The sequence below is a fragment of the Sus scrofa genome, chromosome 15 (genome assembly GCF_054392235.1).
Source record: "Sus scrofa isolate SSC_HxYL_T2T_F1_AM1 chromosome 15, Sscrofa_HxYL_maternal_Yorkshire_Landrace_v2.0, whole genome shotgun sequence".
Lineage (NCBI taxonomy): Eukaryota > Metazoa > Chordata > Mammalia > Artiodactyla > Suidae > Sus > Sus scrofa.
Window position 1 is genome coordinate 90,827,658 of NC_139397.1, and position 15,984 is coordinate 90,843,641.

The following is a 15,984-nucleotide window of genomic DNA, read 5'->3' on the forward strand; positions in this document are numbered from 1 at the left end:
GCGTTGATGTTCAGCTGCTAATTTCCCCCATTAGAGACAATGTGGTAGGATCTTATGATACAATCTGTTCATCTGAGGTCTGCCCTGATTTTTCCTATCTAGAATATATTGCTAACTTTATTGGAACCATAAAAGAAGAAAGCTATGCAATCTGCCCTTTAAATGGTTTTGCTTTTCCAGGGGAAAAAAAAAATCCATAGCAATCAGTTGCTTTTTTGTCTATTATAAATTTATTAACAGTGTGTTGTAATTAGGTGCATGGCTCTGCCTTAGAGGACAAATGGTGCTTCTTGAACTGTGACGTTAGTCTCATTGTGGTAAAATGACCCATTTGGTTTTACCAGCTGTGACTTTGGAGGGAGCTGAATGACGGAGGATACATAAAACTCAACAGATGAAAACATTCTCACCTCCTACTTCCTATTACTGATCATTCTGCATTCCCACAAAAATGTTCTTTGGATTTGCTTGCTAATATCTTGGTTATCTGAAGGATGCTATGTTTAAGGTGATGGGAGGTCAGAAAGGCAGCTGGCATGTTAAATCAGGCCCATATTCCCCTATTAATAGGACAGAAATTGCTCTTGCAGAATCTGAAGATGCTTTGGTGAATAATTAACCACGGGGAATTCCTAAGTGGGAAAGCAAGATGGTGCAGTGATTGCAGTTTTGTTCTTGGGGATCAGGCTGTCTGCACCAGAAGCCTGGCCACACCATCACCTGCTTCTGAAACTGCTCTAAGCCTTGGTTTCTTTATCTCTAAAATAGGGAATTGTATAACCTACTTCTGAGAGTTTATGTGAGGATTAAGTGAGTGAATTCTTAGCACACTGCTTCTTATAATAAGCTCTTAAGAAATTAAGGATTCAGACCCCAGAAATAATATTAGATGGTGCAGAAAAAAATGGTCCAGCTTAAGGGAATGTCCTGGGTTCCTGAATGGACTTGAGAGAATGGGAGAAGGGCCATTCTCAGCTGCCCTCAGCCCTCTCCCTACCAAGCACTCCTGCCTGGGTTAGTGGGGAAGGGGGCCCAGAAGAAAAAGGAGTTTTCCCCTCTGTGGCCATGATCCTGGAACAAGCATTTTCAACCACACTGACTTTCACCGTTTCCTTTTCTTTTCTAGACTAGGAACAATCTTAGAGGCAGAGAGACAGGATGGAGGTGGCATGCCACCTGACTCTTCACTTTGTCAGTGCATACAGCATTGGAATCCTAGAAATGGAAAACCGCCGAGAGATTATGTCTGTATGTGTGGTCCTGGCCCCTCCTTGGTCCTTGTTTTCAGGTCCCTTTTCTAAGGTTTTACTCTTATCTGCCATTTATGCCAAGTAAAGTTTTGGCCAATAAAGGTTTACAATAGGATGCTTCCCAGAACATTCCCATTTCAATTAGGAACTTCTGGGATAGAAAGCAGTGAGTCTTAATGAGGCAACTTCAAACAGATTTTTTAAGTGGAGGAAGAAGATTTTTCCATTATCTCTTCATTACCTCTCAAATGTATCCAGCTTTAAGGCAGAGGACACTGGATTCCTTCAGTTGATGGTGGTTGGAAGTTACCTATTATAAGCCTGAAATATAAGTTTCTTAAAATATGATGTTTTATCTTTCAAAAAAAAAAGTTATAAGGCTCCTAGCCTTTGTTTTCTCATTAGCTTATTCCCTGTGCTAGTTATTAATTTAATGCTTTTGAGATGCAAATCTCTTTTTTCTCTGCTTTGTGATACTGGGGTGGACTCTATAAACATTTCTCCTTTGCCATATGACAGATGTTACACTTTGTCAGTAGAGGGCACTAGAAGGCCATTGCCAGAGGGAAAGCCTTCTGGTTGCTTCCAGGGCACCTTTTCCTTCTTGCTTCTGTGGCCTTTGGGATCAATGGCATCTGGGACACCCAGTGATGCTCACCCTCGAGCAAGTTTTATCGACACTCATTGGGTGTCTTCCTCATGAGTCTAAGGCAGCAGGAGGCAGGTGGTTGCCTGTTTGCCAGACCTGGCTTGTCTTATCACCGAGAACTTCAGCCTTCCCCTGTGGACCATAGTCACTGTTGCAGTGAGGTCTGAGTCTTGGTCTTGGGTTTGGGGGGGAGCTCTGCCAAATTAGTTTCTTTCTTGGATATTCTGTCTCATCTTGAGGTAGTAGCTGCTCCCATATCCACCCTTCGTGTACTTGTTAGAGTTCTCTTTAGACCTTAGTATCTAATCCCCTATTAAATAATCCCCTATTAAGTGAATAGTTGTTTATATTAAAATTTCCTGTTCAAATTACTTGTGTTTTTCTGTCTTCTGACTGGACTCGAAATGATAGAGCCTAGAGGATCAAAACTGTGCAGATGGTGAGTTTGAGGGGGCACTGGATGTGTGTCTCCCAGTTCTTTCCCTTTTCCATCCTCTGAAAGAGTCAACCTGCCCTGGGGGATTGTTCTCAGGCTACAGTCAGCTCAAGGGCCCTTCAGTGAGGGGCCTCTGATGGTCCAGCCCTAGGCCCAAGACCAGCCAGAAAAGTCTATTTGATTCTGTCTTTCAGTTTTAGGAAGCCTGCTCCCTGCAGGTAAAAGCCACGTTCTCTAAGATCAGCTCTATCAGTAATAAAGGTGTCATTTTGGACCCAATCTGCTGACTACTTTTTCTTGTCCCTCAATTAATTTAGAACTGAGGCAGGGGAAGTCCTACATTTTATTGTCTCTCCCTCTGCCGCCCCTCCAAAGATTTTTATGTGAAACAATTTGAATAACTTACCACCCAAAAATGGATGCTCCAGGAAAGTATGGCATGTCTAGTCCATGCTCTTAAATCTTTGCCTGTCCCCTGGTCCACTATCTCATCACCATGACCTTCATTCCACTACAGTTAAAGCTGTCTTTTCTTAAAATCCTAACCTAATTGGGCAGTAATCCTGTGTCTCCAGAATGCTTTGACATACCACAGTGGTCTCCTTCAATGACAACAATTGAACCCACATAAACAGTCCAGAATTTAAGGATAGGAAAAACATTTAGAAAACATTGTCATCTATTTGAAAACACATCTCTTTAAAGATCGTGAATTAATAAATCATGCATGTAAAACTGTGTGGGAAAAAAAATGGTCTTGTGGTTTCTACTCTGCACAAAGGACCAAAGAGGAAAAAAGTGTCATTAGCCAGCCCTTGGGCAAGGTCTGCTTCCCTGACACCTGGCCATTAGCAGTTGGATTTGACAGTGCTGCTGAGTTCTTACTGAAGGAGGAAATTGAAGAATGGATATAAGCAAATGACCACATTGGCTCAGGCAGTGAGCCACCCACCACTTGATAGAGTATTTTCTTTTGGCCTTGACATCCCATGCACTCTGCATGCATGGCTGAATTGCCTATGGGTCCTGTGTGTTTACGTGGTAAGAGTACAGAAGGGAAAGGTACCCCAGTATACATTAGAGAGAATGAGAAAATGCATTTCATGCCTTTTGTGAACATTTGAAATATTAGTGTAGTGGCCAAGAGTTAATAAAACTCCATGACACCCCCCATCTCTAGCATGGAACTGACATAGGGGACATAATGTAGTCTTGAGATTCTGAGATGACCTTTGAACCATTCTTGCTGGGCTGAAAAGCCAGAGGAAATGAATATCTTGTCACTTCCTGTTGGTAAACGGTTAAAAATGGCTTTATTATGGGCCATGTGATTTGATGTGATAACTTTACATATTAATGATTATAGCCTAACATTGCAAACAGTGTTATTTAAGGGACAGGAATCAAATTAGGTTATCAATAATCAGAATCAAAAGAATCAACCAGCTTCACGTACAAATCTTTGCTTTTCTCCACACTGCTTTTAAGAACCTCTTCAGCTGTTGTAGAATAAAATATAATGGGTATTAATCATAAAACCTCTACTTCCTTAGACTATGGTGATCTAAGGCTAAGATGTGACTTAGGTTCATTTTGTTTTTGTGACATGGTTCAGGACATGCTACCCACGAATATGGGACCTTGGCATGTTGACTATTTAAAGCTGAAGGGATTTGAGGAATGAGGTGTGCAGGAAGGACTTTCTGCCCTTCCCCTGAAGCAGGTCATAAAACCCTCTTGTGAGAGCTGCTGTTCCAGAGTTCCTGCTGTAGTGCACACAGTGGGTTAAGGATAGGGCTTGTCTCTGTGGAGGCACTGGTTTGATCCCTAGCCGGATGCAACTGGTTAAGGAACTGGTATTCCTGCAGCTGTGGTGTAGGTCACAGCTGTGGCTCAGATTCAGTCCCTGGCCTGGGAACTTCCATATGCCACAGATGTGGCTGGGAAAAAAAAAAAAAAAAAAAAAGACGTGACCTTCCTATTCCATCCTTGTTTACAAAGACCAAGACAGTGGACAGTGAGGACCTGCACTGAGGGGCCTTGCTCAGTTTCCCCAGTTCACCACCCTCACTCAGATCTTAACCTATTACATCCTCCCATGACTGTCCACTTTTCAACACACTCAGGTTTAACTGTCTCTTTGGGTCTCCATTTCCATATGAAGGCTGCCATGCATGTAAAACTTACATTAAAAGAATGTGTATGTTTTTATCTCGTCATCTGCCCTTTGTTACAGAGGCCCCGGTTGAGAACCTCAAGGGTAAAGGAAAAAAATTTTTTCCTTTCCTACATTTGATTCTTTCCAGATGCTTTCCCATCTAGAGTTGTCCTTGCAAACCTCTTCCTCTCCTCCTTTGCTTGCTTCAAAGATGGAGCTGCCTTTACTGAGGAGTTAGTACTTAGCATGGGTGTCTGTTCCAGCCTGGACCTGTCTTTCGCATTTACTGACGGTGTAGTGCGTAGCATTGTGTTTCTGATTTCTGTGCCATTTTCATATCCTTTTTCCGATTTTGAAGAAATATCTTCAACTATTTAATTTTTTCAAAGGCTTCCTCTTCAGCATAGTTATAGGAATAAATCTTTGTCTGTGTCCCATATGTCAAGATAATTACCCAGAGATACCCACTGTTCAAACCAGCAGATGCCTCCAGGTGGTGGAGGGGAGCCCAGGAGCAGAGTCCTCGGCCTGACACTGGTGGAGTTGAATAGTTCAGAGTTCTCATCATAGTGTGTTCTGGAGGGGAGACCTAGGAACACTCTTCATAGCCCTGCAGGCCCACTGGGAAGTTGCTTCTTCCTCTGCTCTGGAGCTGCTCACAGGATCATCTCGAGAAGATGAGGCTGTTGGTGCCTGCTTCCTCTGCATATGAGTTACATGGCAGGCTCCTAAGTGTCCACTGACGGGGGGTGTCTGCCACCTAAGAACCTTTTTAAAAGTTAGAAATCGCATTTGACATGTGGGATGTGTAAACCATTTCAGTCTTCTTTCTAACAGTGGAAGGAAGGATGAAAGGAAAGAAAAGAAAAAGGAAAAGGAAAAGAAAAGAGAAAAGCAAAGCAAAGCAAAGAAAAAGGAGTTCCCATTGTGGTTCAGCGGTAGTTCAGCAGTAATGAACCTGTCTAGTATCCATGAAGACACAGGTTTGATCCCTGGCCTCACCCAGTGGGTTAAGAATCCCGCATTTCCATGAGCAGTAGTGTAGGTCACAGATGCAGCTCAGATCCTGTGTTGCTGTGGCTGTGGTGTAGACCGGCAGCTGTAGTTCTGATTCTACTCCTAGCCTGGGAACTTCCATATGCCGCAGGTGCAGCCCTAAAAATACCAGAAAGAAAGAAAGAGGGAAGGAAGGAGGAAGGGAAGGAAGAAAGGAAGTAAGGAAGGAAAAAAAAAAAAAAAGAAAAAGAAAGAAAAGGAAAAAAAAGAAAAAAATAACCTGGATAACATCAATGGGTGATTGGCTAAACAAACTATAGTGTGCCCACATTGTGGAACACTGTTTAGGTATGAAGTTGGCATGGGATGATCTTTTAAAAATTTATTTATTTTTATTTTATGGCTGCATCCATGGCATATGGAATTCCCAGGCCTGGGATTAAATCTGAGCCATAGTAGCGACCTACAGCATAGCTGCGGCAACACTAGATCCTTTAACCCACTGTGCCAGGCCAGGAATTAAACCTGCACCTCTGTAGCAATGTGAGCTGCCGCAGTCTGATTCTTAACCCACTGCGCCATGGTGAGAACTATGGGGATGATCTTTAAACTATATTGCTGAATGGGAAAAATACATACCAAGACACTTATGTGTAGCATATAGTCCCATTTCTATTGTCTCCAACTATAAATATATTATAAATACTAATATAACATTTATATTGTAGTTATTATGTATTTATAGCAAGAAAGACTATATATATTTACAACAAATATTTAAAAATGCGAAAAGAATGTTTGAGAGAATACAAGCCATACTGATATGGGGAGGAAACTGGGGTTAGGGGTGGTAGTGAAGAGGTATTTTGCTTTTTGCTTTCTGTGTTCTTGCACTGGGGAATTTTTTTATACTAAGATGGAGTCATGTATTACAAATAAATGTAAACTTTTAAAAATAATGAATTTTGAACCAATAAGATGTGACTTAGGGCAAAAAGCACCTTTGGCTGGGACTCATTGGTAATACTGAGCATCAAGAGGCCGTCACATCCCCAACCATCCACCTCATTAATGAACCTACCATCGTGATCAGAATGGCCGTTCTGTTGCTGTGGCTAATACTCTTAAGACAGTTCATCGTGCTCAAGTGTCTTGCTTTATTTCTTTTATGAATAAAGAAATAGAATACCTTTTGAACACACTTCTGTGTTTATTTAACTATATGTCGATGATTATTTATTAGCTATTATACTTCAGTCTTTATATCTTCCTCCCTATATTCTTCCTTCTGTCCCTAACACTTCCCTCATCTCACCAAGTGGTTTGGGTGCCTTGTTTAAGACCCACCTCAAAATCCACACCTTCCAGGAAATCTTTCTTAACTCAAACCTCATTGATAAATCTTTTCCTCAGCATCTCCTTGGTAAGTGTGCTTTAATATTTGAGGTTTCATTTTATACCTTCTAGAGGTGTTGCGGGCTAATTGTTTCTCTGTCCCTTTTTGCCTATATGTTCTTTTATTTATTTATTTGTTTATTATTTATTTTTATTTTCCCACTGTACAGCAAGGGGATCAAGTTATCCTTACATGTATACATTACAATTACATTTTTCCCCCCACCCTTTGTTCTGTTGCAACATGAGTATCTCGACAAAGTTCTCAATGCTGTTCAGCAGGATATGTTCTTTTCATTCATCTACCAAACTAATGGACTCTTCATGAGATAAAATACAGAAGACAGTGAGGTATATGAACGTTGGAGACAGAACTACCTGTTTAAAACCTGACCCTTCTACTTTTTAGTTGGATGTTCTTAAGAAAATTCTTTTAAGGTACATTTTTCCCCACCTGTGAGACTGAAATGCTAATTCCTATTGTTATTCCAAAGGGATATGATTGTTGTGATGTTCTGCTTTACATGTGAAGCATTTGACGTGGAGCCTGGTGCGATATAGTGAGCACTCGAAATGGGATAATTATTACTGCTGATACTCTTCTATCTCCAACCCACCATGCATGTATATATAATGGCTCCAACATTAGATAATATCTATAATGAAGTTTAAACCATTATTTATTTGTTCACTTTAGTCATATGTTCTAAACACATATGTTTAGTTATATGTTCAGGGATGTGGGAACATTTGGGCTTCAAAAATAGCCCAAATGGAGAAGAATAACACTTATACTGTCAAAGGCAATTTGAGTCACTACCTAAGGGGACTCATTTGTTCCTTTAACCCTGCTTGCTGTGAATTTGCTCATATCCAAAGGAGCTGTTCCATATTTGTCTAATTTTATGCTACTTTGTGGACCAAAGTCATATTGTCCTGGCATCATTTCTTGGTATACTTGGAATATGTGTATGTTTGTGTACATTCATTCCTGTAGTCATTCATTCAGAAAAAATTTACTGAGTGCTGCTGCTGGGTACTAAAGATACACATGAAGCATGGATAGGAGCCTTCTAGGTGTACAAATTGGAGACAGCATTCTAAGCTGACAATGCAACATGTGCAAAGGCCCTGAGGCATGGAAGAACAGGATTTGCTTTAGGAGCTACAAGTTCTGCACAGTATTGTACTGCAGCATCAGGTGAGCATAGGCAGGTGGCTTGAGGTGAGATCGGTAGATAGACAGGCAAGGCCATTTCTATATCAAGCAAAATAAATGACATTTTATGCCGACAGTGTGGATCTACTGAAGAGTTTTGAGCAAGAAAACAACAAGGTCAGAGTTGTATGATTTAAAGAAATTCTAGCTGCCGAGTACTATATTAGAGGGAGATGAAGATAGAGGGAGAGAGAAAAATAAGGAGGCTATTGGAGTAGGCTGATGGAGATGATAAGTGACTGAACTAGGCCATGAAATAGGAAGTGGGGTGATGAGAAAGGAATTTAGGAAGTAGAATTGATAGGTGTTGATGCTTGATTGATGTCTTAGTTTTCTATCACTGTCGTAACAAATTTAGCATCTTAAAACAGCATAAATGTATTATCTTCCACTTCTGTAGGTTGGAAATCTGACATGGATCTTACTTGTCTAAAATCAGGGTGTCAGCAGGGCTGCATCCCTTTCTGGAGACTCTGGAGGAGAATTGATTTCCTTGTTCATTCAGGTCATTGGCAGAATTCAGTTTCTTGCATTTGTAGAATTGAGGTCCTGATTTCCTTGCTGGGTGTCAGCTGGGGCCCATTCCTATCTTCTAGAGGCCACCTCTTTTCCTGGGCCCATGGCTTCCTTTCCTCATCTTTACAACAGTGATGGTGAGGAGATTACCTTTCACACTTTGAATCTCTCCTGCTTCTTCTTTCTTTCTGCCTCTCTTCTTTGCTTTAAATGACTCGAGATTAAATTGAGTCCATCCAAATAATCCAGTGTAATCTTCCATCCCCAGGTCCTTATCCTTAAGTACATCAGCAAAGACCCTTTTGTCATGAACTGTATCATGTTCATAGGTTCTGGGCATTAGAGTGTGGACTTGAGGGGAGCCATTATTCTGCCTTTTCCAATTGGACGTGGGTTAAAGGGAGAAGGTAGAAATCAAGTTTCTGCCTCCAACAGGCAGGTAGAGTATAGATTTAAGGGAAGAAGATGAATTTGGTTTTGAACATGACCACTTTAAGGTACCCCTAGAAAATCAAACTGAAACATCTACTAAGTAGTTGGATGCACCAGCCAAAAGACAGGAGAGAAATGGAAGCAGGAGATAGAGACTGGGAATCTGCTGATGGATAGTAAGCCCCCAGTGAATGTGTAGAGTGGAAGGAGAAAAGGACCAAGAAGAGCATATATTCTAGGTGCCCCAGAGGGAGAAGCACTCACAAAGGAAACTGGTGAAAAACCTACATAATCTACCATCATGGAGTCTGGGTCCCTGTGGCTCAGTTCTTCCTTTCTCCTCTACCTGTCCTACTTTCTCCCCATTCTCTGGTTTCCTGCTTGTTTGTGGTGTCTGCCTCCTAAAACTTAAGTTTGCACCATGTGCTCCGTGGCCTCTCCCATCTGCCTCGTCGTCATCAGCTTCAGCTTCTATTACTAAACAGCTCCCATTAATAAATTTATTCTATTGGTTTTTCTTTTATTTTTTTAAATATACACCCTCCCCTTTTTTCAGTTCAAGGTGACAACAACAACCAAACCAAAAAAAAAAAAAAAAAAAAAAAAAAATCAACCAAACCTTCTGAAGAGAATCGGATTGACCCAGTTTATCATTCTGAGTCATACCTTGGCACAGGCCAGCAGATTAAATTTGGATTGGTTGTTCTGAGGTCAGATGCCCGCCTTCTTCCAATCAGTTCCTTCTCTATTTTGGGAACAAAAATGAATTCAGTTTGTTCAGCAAATCATTTTGTTCCACAGAGGCTTTGGGGGAAGAAGGTTAACTTTATCTTCATCGTGTTTTCAGTACCCAGAATTATAACGTTAAAAAAGGGTATCACCCTTGCTGCTAGCTTCATGTAGTCAAGTTCTGTCTGTGTGCAGAGAATCATTTTATAGAAATTTAATTTGGGGGTCCAAATCACAGGAATAAAATCCAGGAAGGCAAACCCCAAATTGAATATAATCATTTTCCTTCACCAACTGATCTCTTTTTTACATTGCCTTGGTTTGTTTATAAACATTATGCAAAGGAGAGCTTGTTATTCTAATTCATGAACCTTTCAGCCACTCATCATTCAAACATCCTGCAGACTCTCAGCATTCATACACATAAGCTTGCCTGCCTATCTTGGCTCTGACTCTTCTATCACAGTGAACATGAAGCATCTTATCTCCTTTTGGAGAAAGAACCTTTGGGCAGAGTTGTAGCTTGTATCTGTAGTGCTGAGTGGAGCCAAAAAGGTACCATTGTTACTATTTGGTTTTCTTCCTGGATGACAGGAGAACTAGAATTTATATTGCCAGTGCAAACAAAGTACTGTAAAGCCTTCAATTTCCATTTAGTTTTCATTACACTCAAATAGTAATCTTTCACAAGACCTTAAGTTACTGAACCTAAGTATGATGGATGGACTCCAGGAAAGGTGGGACATCTACAAAGTCAAATGAGCTTCTCTAAAACCAAATTCCTCTGATGCCAGGCTCCAGAGAGAGTACTTCCATGTGTGGGGTTCATGTGAGGCCACCATGGGTTGGTGGTGGCCCCGGTGAGGGGTGATCTGCTGCTCTCCTCTGTGTCCTACTGCAGAGTGTCAAGCCAACATGTAAACCATGTGCCCCTTCTCATAGTTCCTGCTGAGGAACAGACTGAAAACAGGAAGGGATGGTGTCCTCTACCTGAGCGTGGACACTTGCCATCCATTTCTCCAGGGGACCCTTGCCAGGCCATTCTCTAATTGTGGCAGAGGGTTGTGTCTCTGTGCTCAGCTGGCCAAGGTTAAGCCTGGTAGGGTTGTTTTAATCAGGTTTGATACTCTGTCTACAAGTGACTTCTCGGTCATAGTTAATGGCTTGGAGGGTGGCTTAAGTCTTTTAGACAGAAAATTGCTTAAGCAGCTCTTCAATGTGGAACTGATCTCCAGGAGAGCAGAATGGTCAGGGAACCTGAGAAGAGCAAGGGGAGCTGGCGTTCTTGGAGAGGGCTGTAGAGATGATCTAGGGTAACCTGCTCACTGAGGGAGGCAGCACTGAAGCCCAGAGAGATGACCTGGAAGGACATGTGCCCATAAGAGTCTCGAACGGCTGGAGCCAGTGAGAGCAGTTCAGCCAAACCAGTATTGAAGCAGAAGTTATATGATGGTACTTATATTATTTAAAAAAAGGCAAGGGAAAGATGAAGGCGAATCTTACTGAATGGAATGACTGAGATAGGGGCAGCCTCCCAAATGACTGAGGGGCAACCTTCAACTACTGCTCTTTCTAGCTGGGCACACAGTAAATTTTCCTTTGGGTGTTTAAATCAGAAGATATGAAGGAGAATTCAGTTCTTAGGCAGAACAGGGAAATGATATACTTCCTCTCATCATTCTTCCTTCCCACTTCATCCTTCCTTCCTATTGTCTCTCCAGGCCTGAAAGAATCATATAGTCTAGCCTCAAAAAAAAAAAAAAAAAAAAAAAAAATTTACTCATGTTCTTTGAACTTACCAGACCTTTTTACACTCGTGTGACTTGGTACATGTTGTTTCTTAATCCTGAAATGGCTTCCTTCTCTTCTATCTTGAAAAATCCAACCAATCTTCAAGGGCCAGCACAAGTTCATTTTCTTCTTAAAGTCTTCTGGGACTCCCCTGATGGGGTATGTTGCCCCTTAATTGTGTTCCCCATATCTCTGTGCTTGTGCTATACTTATCAAATTGTGTTCTAATCATGTAATAGGATAATATTCTGAAATATTATCCTCTCAATTAGGATTAATTGCATATCACAGAGGCTTCAAGAAGAAGAAAGTTTAATTTCTCTCTCCTATTAAGAAGAGCAGGCAGGGAGTTCCCATCATGGCTCAGTGGTTAACAAATCCAACTAGGAACTGTGAGGAAGACCAGGCAAGAGTAGTCTAGGGGTGGTAGGGCAGCTTTGCAATGTCATCATGAATCCAGTTTACTATCTACCTTCTTGGCCATACTCAGCTCATAGCTCTCATTTTCATTTAATGTCCAAAATGGCTGCTTAAGCACCAACCATCAGATCCATGTTTCAGGAAGCAGAAAGGGGAAGAAAAACGTTGCCATGTCTTCCCTCCTTTAAGACGACTTTCTGAAAACACCATAGAACAATTTTTGCAATATATCATATGACCAGAACTTGGTCACATGGCCATATCTAGCAGCAAGGAACTCAGTAAAATATATATGACACCATTGTGTCAGCATAAAAATTGTACCAGAAGAAATGAGAAAAGAATGGGTGTTAAGAGGCAATCACATTATCTGATACATTTTTTGTTTCTGATCATTCTTGCTGCTTCCTGAACAATCTTTGGTTTTAGGTAACAGAATCCAAGTGAAAACAAAGGTGTATAATGGGTTTAAGATTTATAGTCTTTTTTTTTTTTTTTTTTTTGTCTTTTTGCCTTTTCTAGGCCATTCCCGTGGCATATGGAGATTCCCAGGCTAGGGGTCTAATTGGAGCTGTAGCCGCTGGCCTATGCCAGGGCCACAGCAACGTGGGATCCCAGCCGCGTCTGCAACCTACTCCACAGCTCATGGCAACGCCAGATCTTTAACCCACTGAGCAAGGCCAGGGATCGAACCTGCAACCTCATGATTCTTAGTCGGATTCGTTAACCACTGAGCCACTATGGGAACTCCAAGATTTACAGTCTTAAATAATTCAGAAATGTTACTTTCTTCATTTGCTCAACTTGACATGCCCACAAGCCCCTATTTCCATTTACAGATAGAAAAAGACAAAAAACATAAAACACCTCATATCAATGAAAGGTAATGTCACTTCTATTTTAAAACGGATTCTTTTGGGGTAACTACTCCTCCAAATGCAGGGCTCTTACCTTTTCCTGCTTTATCACTAGGATGTGGTCTGGTTACCAGGTCTTTCCACAGTTCTCCGGTTCACTTGGACCTCCAGTACTTAGTTATGTTATAAGTCTGTCCTCCTTGCCACCCAGGAGCTTCTCAGGGTCTGGAATCTGTCTCTGCTGTTTTGCTTTCCCCAGTGCCTATTGGCTAAAAATGTGAACAGTGAGTTTATAAGTACACTTTAAATGTATCACATAATTAATTCAAATGGTATCATAATAATCTGAAAATCCTCTAAAATTAAATGTCTATTTCTCTCAAGCCCCTAGCACTAGCTTTATAGCTTTCTTATGGCATGAATCATACCCAGCTCTCCTGTATAGTTGGTGCATGCTTGCCTCATCCTTTATTGGAGTGTCCACTCCCTAAGGAATGTTTCTGATCTGTGTAACCCTCAGAGGTCCTGCAGAAAGCTGTGGACATGGTAGGCCTTCAGTTAAGGAAAATGAGTGACTAAACGAATAGGGCTGGCACTTTATAATTTACCACTGATGAATGACTTCCATTGAGGAAGACGTAAGAATAGATTTTATCAGAGCTACTTAGAACAATAGCAGTAAAGACAAGTTGATAATTTGCTTTTAACAGAACCCTTTTTTTTTGGTAAGAAAAAAAATGTTTTTGTTTTTCAGAAATCCACCACCTACTTTACTTCATCCGGAGAGATGGTGTGAGGAATTCAACCACTTCATTTCACAGTGAGTATTTCTTCCACTGAAAATTGCTCATCCAGCAAGGCCTCGAACAGTGATTGGAGAAATCCAAGCTGTGGAATTGACTTGGCGCTAGAAGTTGTTATGCCCTCTAGCACGTTATGACACAGAATTCGTTCCAGTAAATGGTAGAAGATGCCTCTGTAGGATTTGAAAAATAAGGAGTTCCATTATGATCATATGCGTCACATTTATCTGAGACTGTACCCTGTCCCGGGGCAAATGTTGCCAATAGATGTTGTTTAATGAGGGAGGGGAGAATCCATCTAAAAATCTGACACCCACACTTGGGCCAGAGAGGAGACAGAAGGCAGCAACCTTTCAATAGAAGTTTTGTGGCTTAGAAGTTGGCCTTTGCTTTAGGATCTGTGGTGTGGGAACAGGGCTCCAGTTTCCTAGATGATTGGGGGCAAAAGTAAGATTTTATGCCTGAGACACTAAGGTGAGGATGAGCTCAAGATGGAAAGAAACCCAGATAATGGGTGATGTATCTGGTGGGAGCTATATTACCAGGAATGAGGCAATACTGCAGGAGCAGAACCAACAGGATGGTGACTCAGTGATGGAAACATGAGCTTTTGGCCTGTTCCCGAGCAGAGGACCACACTGGTCCTAAATCTCAGAAAGACGCTCAGTATGTTGGAGGGGGCTGTGTGACCCCAAGCAAGGGGCCTGGTGAATGTGGGGACAGGGATCTGGACAAGACATTACAAGCCATATCCATGCACAGGAGCTGGGAAGAGGTGCCCTCTGTGTCTACTGTATCAAACAAGGGGTTCAGAGGTCATGGGAGGCAAAAAGTGGCCAAAATAGCTGATAAACAGGAAGTAGGGAAAGGTCAACACAAACTCCTCTAATTTATGTCTGTGTGCAGACTTAGCTTCCACAAAGAAGCAGAGCAATGAAGCAAACTCGGTCTCTTGAGCATCTTCCTTAAACACAATGCAATCTCTTGTTCTCAATTCTTCCTTAAACACAATGCAATTCTTGTTCTCAATTCCGAAATTGAAAGAGCTCTGAAAAATGAAAGTTGGTTTTATTATTTTTTAAATTATTTTTGTGTGTGTGCTTGAGTCATTTAGCTGCAAGCCCTGACCTTCTGTGAACTGATTTGGTGGCAACACATGATCTAAACTGAAGTGAAGCTATTTATAGTCATTATTTATCCTACTCAGTGTGAGTATTCATGTGAATTGCTGCAGATATATTAGTGTGTTTGATTATAGTGTGCTGCCCCAGATCCTGCTGGGGATGTTACATAACATACAGTAAACGCACGAATTTACTTTTCTAAAATTTGATGAAATTCTGAATTTCAAAACGTATTTGGCCCAAAGGGGTTTGTATAAAGAGCTGTGAACCTGTATTTCCTTTTCATTTCAAATGCAACACAGTTCAAGGTCCCTAAAGTTGTTTGATTGTCCAGTCAATCCCTCCTAGATTTTTGCCATCTTCCTCAGGAGAGAGGAGGGGTAAAGAGCTCTAAGAACTCGAGTAAGCAAGGCTGTGTTGGAATGTGACCATGAAGTTCACGACCAGAGATGGAAGACGTTTCCTTACCCCTCTAGTCCAGAAGCTCTGGTGTCTCTGCAGTGGCTGCAGAATGCAAAGGTAGCCACAAGGCAAGGGTGGTGATAGTGGTCAGTGTTGAGAAGAAGAGCAGACACACCAGGAGGCATGATGCTCCCATGGGAGCAGAGAAAGAGCCACTTCCTGGGTTTGGAAGCCAAAGGGGGGCTGTGGAAGGAACTGGAGAGCTAAGGACATCCCAGTGGCAGGGAACACATTTTATATCACCCTGGGGAAAGAAATCCAGGGGCTAGGGTTTCACTGATTTTGCTGGCAAAGGCTGCATCCACAGTTTTCCTTTTCATTCCATTGCTGCACACAGATGCCCTTGGTTGACCTTCTCTAAGCTCTTGGCCTAGAAAACCTCATTACATATTCACAAATATGCTTTCCTATACCAAGCTCTTTGATACCTCTAAAAGATGACTTGACTCACCAAAGTTTGGCTTGTGGGTACTTTTTCAAGAGGATGTTTGTGTTCTTGAAGTAAGCGCAGTATTGCTTGGATAGATTTGGAAATAAAGGTACCTAATTGTGGATGGGGTTGGGACTTTCAGGGTTAAATACAGCCTGGGGTGCTTTAGACTTAGGAAAGTGTTGATGGAAAACTCAATGTGGAAAACAATGCCTTTAGTATGCATGTCATTGGGGCAGAGCAAAAGCATTTTGTGGAAACTGCAGAGGAAGGGGATCTGAAAGGTTTGTAATGAACCAAAGGAAGGTAGATAGCAA

The 15,984-nt window shown here is 41.6% G+C and overlaps 1 protein-coding gene across 24 annotated transcripts in view; it reads left to right on the forward strand.

Annotated features, from left to right (window-relative positions):
* The window catches only part of MYO3B (myosin IIIB), a 453,696-nt gene that overhangs the window by 163,975 nt on the left and 273,737 nt on the right, over window positions 1-15,984 (forward strand). For all 24 annotated transcript variants that reach the window (XR_014829526.1, XR_014829527.1, XR_014829525.1 and 21 more), the window contains one exon: window positions 13,603-13,668. Coding sequence is in view for 15 of the 24 variants with exons in the window: in XM_084999438.1 (XP_084855564.1) it covers window positions 13,603-13,668 (66 nt within the window). In the remaining 9 variants the exon portion in view is untranslated. The remainder of the gene's footprint in view (window positions 1-13,602; window positions 13,669-15,984) is intronic.